General features: G+C 41.2%; 1 protein-coding gene across 5 annotated transcripts in view; it reads right to left on the reverse strand.

Moving 5' to 3' along the window:
• The window catches only part of LOC132883856 (kinesin-like protein KIF13B), a 164,751-nt gene that overhangs the window by 104,742 nt on the left and 42,825 nt on the right, over window positions 1-17,184 (reverse strand). For all 5 annotated transcript variants that reach the window (XM_060917922.1, XM_060917924.1, XM_060917921.1 and 2 more), the window contains 5 exons: window positions 14,225-14,405; window positions 8,676-8,763; window positions 8,453-8,587; window positions 3,064-3,176; window positions 2,675-2,786 (listed from right to left, as the gene is read on the reverse strand). In XM_060917922.1, coding sequence (XP_060773905.1) covers window positions 2,675-2,786; window positions 3,064-3,176; window positions 8,453-8,587; window positions 8,676-8,763; window positions 14,225-14,405 — 629 coding nt within the window. The remainder of the gene's footprint in view (window positions 1-2,674; window positions 2,787-3,063; window positions 3,177-8,452; window positions 8,588-8,675; window positions 8,764-14,224; window positions 14,406-17,184) is intronic.

The raw sequence follows: 17,184 nt of genomic DNA on the forward strand, positions 1-17,184 counted from the left end.
TGTTCTCCTTGTGTCCGCGTGGGTTTCCTCCGGGTGCTCCGGTTTCCCCCACAGTCCAAAGACATGCAGGTTAGGTTAACTGGTGACTCTAAATTGAGCGTAGGTGTGAATGTGAGTGTGAATGGTTGTCTGTGTCTATGTGTCAGCCCTGTGATGACCTGGCGACTTGTCCAGGGTGTACCCCGCCTTTCGCCCATAGTCAGCTGGGATAGGCTCCAGCTTGCCTGCGACCCTGTAGAACAGGATAAAGCGGCTAGAGATAATGAGATGAGATATTATGGACATTTATGTGAGAGGAAAATATAAGATGATTTGAAATTAATATATGCATTATGCTTCAAATTTAGTGCATCTTGTCCGTTACAGGGTGGTAAAACACATGACACCTGGGTCACAATAAAAAGGATAATATTAACAGGAATTTATGCACGAGGTGGGAAAATACATTTTTTGCGGCTCTGATGTCACATATTTAATATGAGTAGCTTAAAAAATAGCTTATCTTAAATTATTTTTTTAAGAATTGCAATGTGGAAAAGGCACCGGTTTCATAGAATGACCCAGATAATAAAAATTGTGAGGGAAGTTGATTTCAGAAAGCAAGCACACCTTGATGAAATTGCCAAAGTACAAGTTTGTTAATAATCAAGGGCGTAACTCTGGGAAAATTTGCCCAAATTAAACAACATCTCAATCTGCGTATAACCATCATATAACAAAGCCTTTTGCCAAGTTTGGTGAAATTCCTCCACAAATTGTGAGAGGAGTTGATTTCAGAAGAACGTCCACCCTCATGAAATTGTCAAAGTACAAGTTATTTAATCAAGGGTCAAAACTCTGGGAAAAATTTCACAAACGAAATTAAATCGCAATCTGCGTATTACCGTCATATAACAAGGCCTTTTACCAAGCTTCGAGAAATTCATCCAAAAATTGTGAGAGGAGTTGATGTCAGAAGGCGAGCACACCTTCATGAAATTGTAAAAGTGCAAGGTTGTTCATCAAGGGCTGTAACTCTGGGAAAATGCGACAGACTTGAACAAAATAATCTGCGTATTACCGACATATAACAAAGCCTTCTGCCAAGTTTTGTGAAATTCCTCCAAAAATTGTGAGAGGAGTTGATTTCGGAACGAGAAAACACTCGAAATTGTCAAAGTATAATTTTGTTAATCAAGGGCTGTAACTCTGGTAAAACGTGACCGAATTTACCATAACAAAATTGCAATATGCGTATTACCGACATATAACAAAGAATCCTGCCAAGTTTGGTGAAATTCCTCCCAAAATTGTGAGGGGAGTTGATTTCAGAAGGTGAGCACCCTTCCCGGGACGAATGGACGGATGGAAATCACCACAACATAATCCCCCTTTGGGCCTTTCGGCCAGCGGGGGATAAAAAATGAGGAAAAGAAAATAAAGGAGACGGATATACAGTATCAGCGTAACCAGTATAGGGCCAGCAGTGTCAAGTACTAAACTTATTAAAGAAGCAATTTGGTTAGAAATTTTGAAGACGGTGTATAATGTAATGTAAAACGCCAGTATTTATGCAAGCGTGTTCAGAGTTGGTCTGCACAGGAACTTGAGTACCGTATACGGAGTCTAATACTGTATATCGCCAATTAACAATATGGCTCCAGTTTATAAAGTAGCACTTGATCCAACACACTAATGTTCTGTAGTTTATTTACTTCTTTATGTTATGCACAGACAGTTATTTATGCACAAAATGTAATGAAGCTATGATACACTAAAGCAAGGTCATGAAACTGTAATACATGCACAGGATATAGCCTGCATGTAGAATAGAATAGAATAGAATAGAATAGAATAGAATGCTTGTGTCATTGTACACAGTGCAACGAAATTGAAGTGCTTCATTTGATAATTTAAAAAAAAACTATAAATGAGACAGATATAAAATTTACAAGATGAACATAAACCCAATAATAATAAAAATATAAAAAGTGATAATTCAAAGTTATTGCACTTAATGTACCGTATGAAGTCATAAGTCATGGTGTTTGCAGCATTCACAGTTCTGATGGCCCAGGGAAAGAAACTGTGGGTTTTTTTTTTTTTTGAGTCTGTTCATTTTGCTTTTCAAGCTCCTGTAGCGCCTCCCTGAGGGCAGGAGAGCAAACCGTTTGTGACCAGGGTCAGAATTGTCCTTGATGTTGTTGCTGTTTTGCTAAGGCACCGTGATTTGGTGATGGTTTCCAGAGAAGGCAGGGGACAGCTGATAATGTATCTTGATTTGTTGAATTGATTAAAATAAAGGTAATATTTGTGTTAATTTGATGCAGTCTCCTGTAAAGAACATGTGCCAGTGGGTAGAAGGATGATCTACACTCCTCTGCGATACTCACACTGGCGTTAAATTGCTCTGTAACATGACGACCCCGAAAAATACTTCATACCGTAACTTGATCCATTCCTAATTTAAAATAGCTCCGAATACCAAAATTCGGACACTGAATCCTCATTGTGTGTTCTTATCTCACCTCTAAATACAACCAGAAGGTTACATGATGCTAAATTGGAGGCTGGAAGCTTTACGGCGCCAAAACAAACTTGAGACACTAAACTGTTGGTCCAAGCGATGGATTTAATCTGTAAAAGCAGTGAAGCAGAGATTTCTGGGCGTGTAAGATGAGGGTGTGATCCGTACCTTCAGGAGCCATGTGAGTACGGAGTCTCTGTAGGGCACAAATTTATTCCGGCATTTTCCAGTTCCCTGATCGGCCAGCGCCGAGATCACCAGGCCCAGAGTGCTGAGAGATCTAGGGAGAGAGAGAAAAAAAAAAAAGGACAGACACTAAATCATCAAACTTTTGCAACTACTACAACCCCAAAAGCAAGGATTTGAATGTATGCAACGATTTGCAAATCCTTTTCAATCTACAGTACCAATCAAAAGTTTGTACACCCCTACTCATTCATAGGTTTTGCTGTATTTTGTATTTTCTACATTGCAGAACAATACTGAAGGCATCAAAACTATGAAAGAACATCTGGAACATATATGGAATTATGTTTAAAACAAAAATTGGAACCGACTTGTTGATGTTGCTACCCTCTCGGAGGCTCTCTCCTGAGGTTCCGGTTTTAGCCGCTCGCTCGCTGCCAGCCAGATCCACCAGACTTAACTTGCTCACCTTCTCTCCACTCGTCTACACACAAAGGCAAGAGGAAAAAACAAAAAAAATCTCAGATCACTTAGTTTTTACCTCAGCTTTTTTTCTAGCTACACTACACACATCCAGTGTTATAGTCGAGTCACTAAACCTCGAGTCCCCAGTGTTCAAGTCCAAGTCATTAAAGAAAATTGAGTCCGAGTCCAAGACTCCACCCGCACCATGTGACGGTGTCTGTTTCAGCACCATTAACATTAGTTTGTTCCTGAACATGGCGTATGAACAGGTGAATGTGCTTCTCTTTATCAGGGAGTGTGAAGTATTCTGTCAGAGACGGTTGGGAGACGGATGTAAGTGCAGAAGGTGTGTTTATTAATACAAGTGAAGACGGTAGACAATCCAGAACGGCAGGCAAACTCGTAAAATGGTGAAACAGGCGATAGGTCGAGCGAGGCACAAACAGGCTATCGTAGACTCGGCAGGATCAAAGACGAGAAACAGGAAATCAGGGATCAGGAAACCAAACAAGGAAATAAGGCTCGGTAATGTCTCAGCAACGTAACTCAATACTTCGCAAAGTGAGTGTGTTTTTGCAGTTTTTATATCGGCACCCTGATTGCGCCTTAATCCAGTGCAGGTGCGAGTCATTTATGGCGCACGCGAGAGTCCGCTTGGTGCGCGCGCTGTCCGGAGTGTACCCGAGAGTCTATCTGATGCACGCGCCAAGGCGTGTAGGTGTAACATTCTTACACAAAATTAGTATAAAATTAATGTAGATATAAATATATCTTATGCCAAATTATTATGGCATGTCACAAAAAATAAAGAAAAAATCCGAGTCCTCGTCTCCAATTTACGAGTCCCAGTGCAGTTAATGCACGAGTCCGAGTCCAAGTCATCAGTGGTCAAGTCCAAGTTAGGGCTGAACGATATATCGTTATCGTATCTATATCTAGATATGAACATTCAAGATATTAATATCGAAAAAGCAACGATATAGACTATATCGATTTCCCCTCCCCGTGCTCGCCCTGCATGTACAGCGGTGGCAGTCACAACAAACATCATTTTTACGATTGCCCTTGAATGCGCAGCTAAGGCCAGCCAACCATAAACCTTATTTCATGCTTGCTGTGGATCGACAGCTGAAGCCAACCAATGACAAACATATGAGGGCGGGAGTGAGGGAGACGGAGACCAACTTGCACACACACTGCAGACACAGCGGGGAAATTAAAAAGAAAGAAAGAAAATGAGTGCGGAAGATAATGCGGGCGGTGGCGGTGCAGAATCTGACTCGGTGCCAAAACATAAATCATCGTCCATTATTTGGAGGTATTTTGGATTCAAAAAGGACGATGTTAACCAGAGTGAGGTGTTGTGCAGGTCGTGCTTAGCAAAAATTGCGACGAAACAAGGTAGCACAACAAACATGTTTCACCACCTGAAACAACACCATCGCGTGCTGCACGAAGAGTGTATGGCAATGAGAGAAACACCGGGGACTTCAGTCATCCCAAAATAAGCCAAAGCAAAGTTTGATTGCTGATGCGTTCAGTAGCGTTACACCGTACGAGTCGACGTCCACCAGACAAAGAAATTACAGACGCTATAACATACCACATTGCAAAAGACATGGTACTTGTGTACACAGTCTCGAAAGAGAGCTTTAAAAAAATGGTTCGGACGCTGGACAAGCGTTATAAAATACCATCCCGAACACATTTTAATCAAGTGGCCGTTCCGAAACTCTATAATGAGTGTAAAATGAATGCTGAATCCGAGCTCCGTGAAATCGATCATTTCGCCACAACCAGGGACCTATTGTTAAAGCAGAGCTGCAGTAAAATGTTTGATTTGTAATTTATTTATTCGTAATTTATGTTAATGTTGATGACTGGCAGTGAGTTCTTAAAAATAAAACTGCACTTTCCACATTTTTTTGTACTATGATGTTTTTGTTTTTCTGAAAAATGCTTGGTTTTCACCGAACCCGTAGTCATATCGTATCATATCGATATCGAGATATCTGGCATGAATCAGAAGCACTTTATTGCCAGGTATGTTACACACACGAGGAATTTGACTCCGGTTCGACTTAAGGGCCTCTGCATGCTCTTGCGACAAGGCTTTCGCAGATAGCTTTTTGCAGACAGTTGTAATTTATCATTGAGCGGGGCGTAATAGGCGTGCGTGATGTTATTCACCACCACAACGCAAGGGGGCGCGAAGTCGCGAAATCGCTAGGAGTAGTTGGTGGGTGTGGTTAGTGGAGTGTTTATCCTCCGGTTACTTATAATGACTAGAACTGGAGTCGTATAGATGTACGTACTTCCTCACTTCCTCAATCAACCGCTCTTCGTGCTGCTCCATCTTCGCTCGTGTTTTTAAAAATGGCGGTCGTGAAAACAAACCAAACCGGGAAAGTAGGGAAGCGGAAGTGCGTGTACAGCGGATGTAGAGTGGACCAATCGGAGCCCTCTTGTCTGCGACACTGTCTGCGAGGCTGTCTGCGGTGGTCACAATTTTTGGGAGGTGCGCGCAGAGCGTCTGTGAAGGGGGGGGGCTTCGCAGACGCCATCTGCGAGGACTGGGTTGTCAGCATAAATTGGCCTTTAGCTTTCATAGTACAGACAGAAAGAAAGTATAGGAAAAAAAAAACACAGAGAGAGAGAGAGAGTCTCACTGCAGTGAACTCCAGGGGGAGAATCGCGTTTCTACAGCGACGGCCTTGAAGGCAGTGCTGGCTGGGAGAGCCAAGATAAGATTGGAATTTATTTAGACTTAAGATGGGTAGACGTGTCCTTTTTCGCTTAACCCGCTTGTCCATTCTGGCCACCAAAATGATCCATTTCTCTTTGCAAAGCCATCAACTTCTCCATGATGTTATCAATGTTGCGACTCAAATTCTGAACAGCCACAGTCTGAGCGCCGACAGCTCTGCCCACCGCCTCAATCATGTCGGGCAGCTTTGTGGGGCTTTGAACAGCTGCCACCATTAACTGATTTCCTCGATACACCAGGTATTTTTTCTACTTGGAGCAGGCTTCACTCTTAAATAATTCCTAATGTAAGGGTGCTGACCCAAATGTGCAACTCAATTTCCAAAGAAAAAGGCCGCACCTTGCATAGAATGTCCTTTTATTGCGCAAACGCGTTTCGGCGTGTGCCTTCCTCAGTGTGCAACAATGTAACCACAAAAACACTTTTAAAATACCCACACCCATTACCACACCCCATTACAACAAACCAATGACAATGAAGTATTTAGATCATGTGTCAAAATAAAGCCACGGTTTTCCCGTAGCCATGGATAGACATTGTCGTTGCGATAGTCCATTGTGTCTCGTCGATATTTCTCCATCTTCTTTTGTTGCGTTTCCGTCTTGTATATATTGATCTGCTCATCACATTTCTGTAAAAGTTCCTTAAATTGTGCTGAAGAGTATTTCGCCTTAAGCTCAGACTCCAAGTCGGTAATCTCTTGTTTGACACTGACAAGTTTCTTATTTTGGCTATCGATCACCAACAACATCAAATCAAGGGAACACCTATTAAGAATCTCACACCATTTTTTACAGAATTCAGGATCATCTCGGCCCAAAGTGGGTTCTTTCATGATGCGTAGTCCTCTAGGTATACGCTTGTTTCTCCAATATTGGGAAAGTACGCTTCCGTGAAGCAATGCTCTCGTCTCTTTTTTTCGTAGACTTTCTAATTGATTATACTGTATTTCCCAGCTATCAACGTGCATTTCCATCGTCAGTGCAGGGAATAAAAGAGCGCCAAAAAAGTGTTACAAAAGAGCGCCAAGTCTGCGTGATAAACTAGTGCGGTCGCACTTCCCTGCATTCACTCAACCGTTTTTATCTTTTCCTCCACGTGTTTCACAAGGTAATTTCAAATGTTTTAACTGTGCAGCATGTAACTTTATGCTTACAGAAAAAGAATTCACGCACTCCAAAACAGGAAAAACGTACAAAGTCAAGGGAAGAATTACTTGTTTGTCTACCTTTGTCGTTTATCTTTTGACTTGTCCTTGTGGAATACTTTATGTGGGTAAAATGAAGAGACAGTTAAAAACGAGAATTTTTGAACATAAATGCTCAATAAGAAAAAACGATGAAAAATCATCTGTGGCAAGGCATTTCCAGTCTGCTGGCCATGACGCTAGTATGTTGAAATTTATGGGACTAGAGATGGTTTACAGGTCTCCACGAGGGGGAAATAGAGAGAACTATCTCTTACAGCGAGAGGCGTGGTATATTTTTAATTTGAATACGTGTATACCGAATGGGATGAATGAAGAGCTATCCCTGACTTGTTTTTTATGAAGGTAATAATGTACTGATGGCTATACTGCATTGCATAATTGTAAATATGCATATAATGTCTGTAAATGTTTTGTGAATGTATTTTTCCAATCGAAGGATTATTTTGACACATGATCTAAATACTTCATTGTCATTGGTTTGTTGTAATGGGGTGTGGTAATGGGTGTGGGTATTTAAAAGTGTTTTTGTGGTTACATTGTTGCACACTGAGGAAGGCACACGCCGAAACGCGTTTGAGCAATAAAAGGACATTATATGCAAGGTGCGGCCTTTTTCTTTGGAAATCTCGATACACCAGGGCAATGCCAAGTCCAATCAGCAAAAATCCTGTGATCATGGTTCCGAATAGGTAAATATCCTCAATGTCCTCCACGGAAAGAATCGCCAAGCACACCACACGCCACTTCTCCCAGGCATCCATGGTGTATCCGGCTGCAAACGTTCCGGCAGGACAGGCAGGTTCCCCCGAACCCAGACTTCTCGTCGAGAAGATTGTGTCAATTGCGTGAAGTGACCAGTTGATCAAATCCATAATTTCGATTTGGAGAACAGTGCAGGAAGGGTATCTCAGACGAGACGAGTCCGCAGAAGCAAAGCAGGAGAGAGGCTTGTCAGGAAGGGAGAGGCTGAGAAATGAGAGATGAGAGGAAAAAACACCCACACATTTCGCTCCTATCAGGACCGGAATGTGTAGGCATTAAAAAAAAACCCTCAGCGCAGCATTCCGTGAAGCACGGAGAAGAATTAACACAACAATTACACAAAAACATAGAAAGTATGAGAGAGAAAAGTCCCGTGGCAGCCGTCTGCGGCGCCATCTTGGATGGAAAATATCGAGATATGAAATTTTGTCCATATCGTTCAGCCCTGGTCCAAGTCAAGTCACGAGTCCTTAAAATCAGGGCATGAGTCGGACTCAAGTACTTCAAGCCTGCACACATCACAGTGAGGTTGTGTGTGTGTGTGTGTGTGTCTCACATTTGACTGCAGGTCTTGCATCGCGTGTGTGAGGATGACGTTGAAGACAGCGTGTGAGCGGCTACTTTCCTCGTTCATGTTGGTGGCGGCCACCGTGCGTGACTTGTTCCCTTCTGACATCAGAGACTCGATGTCCTGAAAATAAAAGGACGAGGTTAACTCTAAAATGTCGCACTACTGCAATTATCTGTGTTGAATTGACAGGAAACGGTTGTGGAATTACCTTGTAGCTGGTCACAGCCATACGGGAAAGACCATCAACATAAGGGCCCAAAACCTTGTGCTCCCTCACTCGCAACACCTGAGACGTCCTGGAGAGAGAGAGAGAGAGAGAGAGAGAGAGAGAGAGAGAGAGAGAGAAAGCATTAACCCTTTATTATTTGATACAGTTCCATGTTGACCTACAAACAAAAAGGTTATGTGATTTATATTAACCTAGACATTTCATTTTGCTTCCCCCCCGCGAAAAAAGCAAATCAATCAAATCAATCAAGTAGACCTTCTCCAATAAATTACTAGAACACAAACTATGTTTGTATCGCTACGTTATCCATGTTACACCCAGGGTTGCCAGGTCTGGAGGGATATATACAAGCTCAGAAAGAGCAAAACTCCAAAGACGCCAACTCCAGACTCTACACACTGTCCAATATCATGATGATCATTCCAAAATGCTCTTTGGATGCTTCTCCCAAGATTAAAATGAAAATTACTTCCAACTTTTCTACTAATTACTTTCAAGTATATCCACATTTTTGACCAATTTACTGAGCAGTCTGAGATGCAGTATACTGGGCATTTCTGTAATTGAGGTCATTTTGGTGTCGGATTGGAATATAATGGATTCTTTTTTTTTTTAAATATTAAACAGAGTACCAATCAAAAGTTTGGACACGCCTTCAAATTCAATTTTTTTTTCACTTCACATCTTAAATAATGATGGAAGTCTGTTATCTTTACTTAGTTGAGCAGTTTTTGACATAATACAGATTACTACAGTTGTGGTGTGGAATAAGGCTATTTACTGTAATTTTGTGTTATTTACTTTTTGGGCGGGGGATATAGAAACGGGTTCCGTCCATCCGGTGACGTTTTCGTTTCCGGGCCATGTCTTTAAAGCTACTGAAGATATTTTCATGAAACTCTGTATTCACATCAAGCAACATGTGAACTGGTGCCTTTTGCCATTTCAGATTTTTGAAAAAAAGTATTTTTCAAATTTTAACATAAAAAAATAGATTTTGACTTGGTTTCCAAGAGCAATGTTCATTTCCAGAGCATATATCCAAAACTATTCATGATACGGATTTGAAACTTGGTATACATGTTAACAAGGTGATGTAGACGTGCCTTTTCATACTAAGAAATTTGAGAAATTTAAATTTTTCATGTTTCCATGGAAACAATTTCAGACTTAGTCTCTCAGGTTAGTCTCAGGGGTAGGTTTTGTTTCCGGAGCAGAACTTGAAAACTATGAGTGGTATGTTCTTGAAAGTTGGTATATGTGTTGATTAAGTAATGTATATGTGCCTTTTCATACTAAGAAATGTGAGAATTTTTAGCTGACCTGGACCAAAGGTCCGGTGGGTTTATTATGCCATGGGCTGCTGAGGTCAGTGTAAAGAGGTCGGGTTGGTTTCCTGCAGCAGAACTTGAAAAATGTGACAAATATCATCTTGAAACTTGGTATATAGGGCGGGGGATATACAGTGGGGCAAAAAAGCATTTAGTCAGTCACCAATTGTGTAAGTTCTCCCACTTAAAAAGATGAGAGAGGCCTGTAATTTTCATCATAGGTACACTTCAACTATGAGAGACAGAATGAGGAAAAAAAATCCAGAAAATCACATTGTCTGATTTTTAAAGAATTTATTTGCAAATTATGGTGGAAAATAAGTATTTGGTCAATAACAAAAGTTCATCTCAATACTTTGTTATATACCCTTTGTTGACAATGACAGAGGTCAAACGTTTTCTGTAAGTCTTCACAAGGTTTTCACACACTGTTGCTGGTATTTTGGCCCATTCCTCCATGCAGATCTCCTCTAGAGCAGTGATGTTTTGGGGCTGTCGCTGGGCAACACGGACTTTCAACTCCCTCCAAAGATTTTTTATGGGGTTGAGATCTGGAGACTGGCTAGGCCACTCCAGGACCTTGAAATGCTTCTTACGAAGCCACTCCTTCGTTGCCCGGGAGGTGTGTTTGGGATCATTGTCATGCTGAAAGACCCAGCCACGTTTCATCTTCAATGCCCTTGCTGATGGAAGGAGGTTTTCACTCAGAATCTCACAATACATGGCCCCATTCATTCTTTCCTTTACACGGATCAGTCGTCCTGGTCCCTTTGCAGAAAAACAGCCCCAAAGCATGATGTTTCCACCCCCATGCTTCACAGTAGGTATGGTGTTCTTTGGATGCAACTCAGCATTCTTTCTCCTCCAAACACGACAAGTTGAGTTTTTACCAAAAAGTTCTATTTTGGTTTCATCTGACCATATGACATTCTCCCAATCTTCTTCTGGATCATCCAAATGCTCTCTAGCAAACTTCAGACGGGCCTGGACATGTACTGGCTTAAGCAAGGGGACACGTCTGGCACTGCAGGATTTGAGTCCCTGGCGGCGTAGTGTGTTACTGATGGTAGCCTTTGTTACTTTGGTCCCAGCTCTCTGCAGGTCATTCACTAGGTCCCCCCGTGTGGTTCTGGGATTTTTGCTCACCGTTCTTGTGATCATTTTGACCCCACGGGGTGAGATCTTGCGTGGAGCCCCAGATCGAGGGAGATTATCAGTGGTCTTGTATGTCTTCCATTTTCTAATAATGGCTCCCACAGTTGATTTATTCACACCAAGCTGCTTACCTATTGCAGATTCAGTCTTCCCAGCCTGGTGCAGGTCTACAATTTTGTTTCTGGTGTCCTTTGACAGCTCTTTGGTCTTGGCCACAGTGGAGTTTGGAGTGTGACTGTTTGAGGTTGTGGACAGGTGTCTTTTATACTGATAACGAGTTCAAACAGGTGCCATTAATACAGGTAATGAGTGGAGGACAGAGGAGCCTCTTAAAGAAGAAGTTACAGGTCTGTGAGAGCCAGAAATCTTGCTTGTTTGTAGATGACCAAATACTTATTTTACCGAGGAATTTACCAATTAAAGGTGGGGTATGAGATTTTGGAATAACGGTTCCTGCAAGCCATAATTTGAAAAGAAACACGCCCGCCCTCGCCATGCCTCCCCCCCCCACGTCTCCACCCCTCCTCCCCCTTATAAAGCCTGAGAAAATGGGTGTCTATTGCGTTACACACCAGTGGAGCAGAGTGTAGAGAGCTTGGAAAAATAGCTCAAACTTTCTCATTTAAACTGTGTTTTCAGCCCCAATTTTCACTCCACACACAATTTTCTCAAAAGTAGTAGCCACATTTGTCCTGATTCACACAATGTGTCTACCTACACGATAGGACTTGCAGTTTTTGAATGAGAAGCCTGAAAGTAAAGACAGCACAGCCGCGCAGGCACATAGACTTCCATTATAAACTTAGCAGAAAAGTCACTCGTTTTTAACTCGCTCCTTTGACCTCATTTTTTACACTACAGACAAAAAAAATTACATCAGTGTGTTCAGGAGAGCCTTGTGGCGCTCACTGTGAAAGAATTTTGTGAATATCTCCTTCCGTTTTCGTGTAAATCCCCGTTGTTTGGAGGGACCTTTTTCTATGCATTTCTGTCTCTCCCTGCTGGCTCTCTCTCACACACACACACACACACCGAAGGGACGGGCTGCTCGGGCTTCAGTCTGATTGACGTGTCAGTATCCAATCATTTTGAGGTGGTACCTCGATATGATTGGATGGCGTTTTTCCTTTATTTTACACTGTAGACTGGATTAAAATATTTCGGTTTTGGGTCAAACCTTCTATTGTACTGCTTGCAACATGGGTGTGAGGAGCTTTTCAAGCAGTATGGAAAAAATTACTCCTGAAAAACATCTCGTGCCCCACCTTTAATTCATTAAAAATCCTACAATGTGATTTCCTGGATTCTTTCCCCCCATTCTGTCTCTCATAGTTGACATGTACCTATGATGAAAATTACAGGCCTCTCTCATCTTTTTAAGTGGGAGAACTTACACAATTGGTGGCTGACTAAATACTTTTTTGCCCCATTGTAGATGACTCTGTCTTCTCATTACTGTTTGAGATCAAACACATTAAAAAAAGGCAAGAAATTGCACCTTTTGACGAGCCACGCCTGTTAACTGAAAAGCATTCCAGGTGACTACCTCATGAAGCTGGCTAAGATAACACCAATAGTGTGCAAAGAGTTATCAAGAGAAACGCTGGTTACTCTGAAGACTCTAACGTATCAAATAAACAAACTTTTAACACTTTTTTTTTGTTTTCCACATAATTCCGTACATTTTATAGTTCTCATGTCTTCAGTATCGTTCTACAATGTAGAAAATACAAAATACAGAAAAGCCTATGAATGAGTACAAACTTTTGACTGGTGCTGTAGATGATTAATCTGGTTTGTGAAATGTACAACCCCAAACATACAAGGAAAATACAAGAAACAAGAAAAGAAAAAAAAACCCCAGCAATTACGCTGTTGCCATGTCTACACATTAAAGCTGTACTGCCTTTCAGATTTTTCAAGTGTAGGTCATAAAAATAATTTTCCCGACACCCAAGTATTTTTGTTTAGTGACAGAAAGCTAATCACAGACTTCTGATTTTATTAGATTTTTTAAAATAGAACAATTAATGAATTTAAGGCCACGTGGCCTTAAATTCTCCGCTATTTTTTCCTGCTTCACCATGACCCAGTTCAACATACTTCGTCATGCATCACGTGATGGGCTTTCCCCGTTCACGCAAGGCATTGTGGGATACAAATTTAAAACAGGAGAAAAAAATGGAGGACGTGAGTGTGCGAATGAAATGTGAAAGACCGACTACAGTAACAGAAAGAAAGCGAGAAGAAAAGACGTTATGTTATATACGAAGGAAAGGAAACGCAGGACCAAACTAATAAATATGGGCGCTCAGCGAGCACCTCGGTGTGATCAGCTGTTCGTTTAGCGACAGAATGATGGAACTGTCAGTGCACGCTCAAAGGGAAACCTGTAGATGGCAGTAATGCAACACTGTGGATGCCAGCTGCTGTAAAACCCAAAAGAAGAAGCAGCCACAGAATGGCCTGATATTTTGGAAGATATTACAGAAATAAACATCTACATACATGTCAAGTTATACGGTGTAGATATGAATAAACTAGAAGAGCACTCAGTAGGGTCCATATCTCCGCCAAGCCACATATCAACATTAAAATCATTTGAACCTCGTACGATTCTAAAGCTGTCCACCAAATGTCATCCAAATCCATTCACTACTTTTCAAGTTATGTTGAGAACAGACCAAAAAAAAAAATTATATAAAATCCACAAATGTATCTGGATTTCCATCAAAATCTAATAAATTGTTTCTTGGACCATGGTCCACCTGTCTCCAGTACCTTCATTACTTTGACGTTCTCGAACACTTGAGATCTGTGTTTAGTTTGGAGATGGGCCTATAATTCTTTGGGTCTGACTGGTCAAGGTTAGGTTTCTTGATCAAAAAGTTTGTACCATAGCAATTTTAAAATATTCAGAAACCACACTAGTGGCCAAGATACTTAAATCTTACAAGTTATCAGAAGCTTATCTCCCTTAATGCTATTAAAAATAAAAATAACCCTTGGGTGATCAGGTGATCTGTGGGTGTGTCCCCTCACCCTTTGGGATCGAGCAGATCTCGGACTTTCTCGTTGTAGATCTCCATGTAGGAGGCCTCGACGGTGAAGTTTTCGCCCTCTTTCTGTTCATGGATGGTGCGTTCGAACAAAGAGCTGCAGAGGCGAGGGATCAGACCGGGCTGTTCGGCTGAACCCATCATGGTGTACGACTTCCCTGAACCTGAAATCAGACAAGGACCAGGGTGTAGCACTTAAACGTCTGCAGGAAACACACTGACTTTAAATCAAAACTACCACCATTATGGGCTCAATTTTTGCCGTTTCTAAAATATTTATAAACTAAAAAGAAAGAAAGAAAGAAAGAAAGAAAGAAAGAAAGAAAGAAAGAAAGAAAGAAAGATGACATCTTAGCAAGTGAAAATATATTGAATATAGTCTAATTGATGTGGTATTTCCTATTATTCAAGGACCATAAACCATGTACAGTTAGGTCCATATATATTTGGACACTGACACATTTTCTTTTTTTTACCTGTTTACTGAAACATATTCAAGTTATAGTTATATAATGGACATGGACATAAAGTCCAGACTTTCAGCTTTCATTTGAGGGAATCCACATTAAAACTGGATGAAGGGTTTAGGAGTTTCAGCTCCTTAACTTGTGCCACCCTGTTTTTAAAGGGACCAAAAGTAATTGGACAATTGACTCAAAGGCTATTTCATGGGCAGGTGTGGGCAATTCCTTCGTTATGTCATTCTCAATTAAGCAGATAAAAGGCCTGGAGTTGATTTGAGGTGTGGTGCTTGCATTTGGAAGATTTTGCTGTGAAGAAAACATGCGGTGAAAGGAGCTCTCCATGCAGGTGAAACAAGCCATCCTTAAGCTGCGAAAACAGAAAAAACCCATCTGAGAAATTGCTACAATATTAGGAGTGGCAAAATCTACAGTTTGGTACATCCTGAGAAAGAAAGAAAGAAAGCACTGGTGAACTCATCAATGCAAAAAGACCTGGAGGCCCACAGAAGACAACAGTGGTGGATGATTGCAGAATAATTTCCATGGTGAAGAGAAACCCCTTCACAACAGCCAACCAAGTGAACAACACTCTCCAGGAAGTAGGCGTATCAATATCCAAATCTACCATAAAGAGAAGACTGCATGAAAGTAAATACAGAGGGTTCACTGCATGGTGCAAGCCACTCATAAGCCTCAAGAATAAAAAGGCTTTGCTAAAAACATCTAAAAAAGCCAGCACAGTTCTGGAAGAACATTCTTTGGACAGATGAAACCAAGGTCAACCTCTACCAGAATGATGGCAAGAAAAAAGTATGGTGAAGGCATGGTACAGCTCATGATCCAAAGCATACCACATCATCTGTAAAACACGGCGGAGGCAGTGTGATGGCTTGGGCATGCATGGCTGCCAGTGGCACTGGGTCACTAGTGTTTATTGATGATGTGACACAGGACAGAAGCAGCCGGATGAATTCTGAGGTATTCAGAGACATACTGTGTGCTCAAATCCAGCCAAACTGATTGGTCGGCGTTTCATAATACAGATGGACAATGACCCAAAACATAAAGCCAAAGCAACCCAGGAGTTTATAAAGCAAAGAAGTGGAATATTCTTGAATGGCCAAGTCAGTCACCTGATCTCAACCCAATTGAGCAGCATTTCACTTGTTAAAGACTAAACTTCAGACAGAAAGGCCCACAAACAAACAGCAACTGAAAACCGCTGCAGTAAAGGCCTGGCAGAGCATTAAAAAGGAGGAAACACAGCGTCTGGTGATGTCCATGAGTTCAAGACTTCAGGCAGTCATTGCCAACAAAGGGTTTTCAACCAAGTATTAGAAATGAACATTTTATTTACAATTATTTAATTTGTCCAATTACTTTTGAGCCCCTGAAATGAAGGGATTGTGTTTAAAAAATGCTTTAGTTCCTCACATTTTTATGCAGTCATTTTGTTCAACCCACTGAATTAAAGCTGAAAGTCTGAACTTCAACTGCATCTGAATTTTGTTCAAAATTCATTGTGGTAATGTACAGAACCAAAATTAGAAAAATGTTGTCTCTGTCCAAATATTTATGGACCGAACTGTATAAGACTGGTAAGCCTCTTTCTGGACTTTCTGAAAATTATTTCAAGCTTGAACTACTCTGGTTCTAAGCATTTATTTCTTAAAAGATGCACAATTACCTGCTAACAGAATAAGAAAATGTAACTTCAACTGGGTAGCAATGTCCCGAAATAGGTTTAATGTCTCTAAACCACACTTTTTTCCTTGTACAAAGCAACAGTGTTGATTTGGCCATGTGTTTACAAACCATAGCTGATCCAAAAGGCCATAAATTAATGGGAAATCAAGAAGATCGGCCGATTTTTCACGGAATCTGGCGAGACTGAACTGGAAGATCCCGAAGGGGTGTGTGATGTCACACTTGTAACAATTCGGGTATCAGTTTCGTTCCCGTGCGCAGCGGTGGTTAGACCAGTCTCAATATGGAATCAGGTGTTGGTGAGAATTCTGACAGTGATTGGGATTCTTATATGTCGGATGAAGGGGCAGATGATTATCAAGGATGTTCCGGAGTCAATGGTTATCTTTTCGAGCCCCCAAGATGAGAAACAGATGCCAGTTCACGACAGTCCTGCTCACGGCCGATAGCGCACCACCAGCCAGAGAGAATTGGAAACACAGACTGGTTTGTGGATTTTTATTCTAAGCTGGTTGCTGCAAAATATCGGGAAAATATTTACATGTACCTCAGTAAATGCAAAAATATAATCTTTAAAATGTACATCGGATCAGTTATTCAGTGTAATTACTGAAAGAAAATATGAAGCGGGCGATAACAGGGGAATTGACGAATTGTCCAAATGTCAGATCAAATTTCATTTATTAAATCAGTGGGTTTGTTTTTTGCTCCAGTAATTCCCATGTGGTCGTTCTGGTGGTGATGAACACTTGATGAATTAGATTTATTATTA

This window comes from Neoarius graeffei, chromosome 3 (genome assembly GCF_027579695.1).
Source record: "Neoarius graeffei isolate fNeoGra1 chromosome 3, fNeoGra1.pri, whole genome shotgun sequence".
Classification (NCBI taxonomy): Eukaryota; Metazoa; Chordata; class Actinopteri; order Siluriformes; family Ariidae; genus Neoarius; species Neoarius graeffei.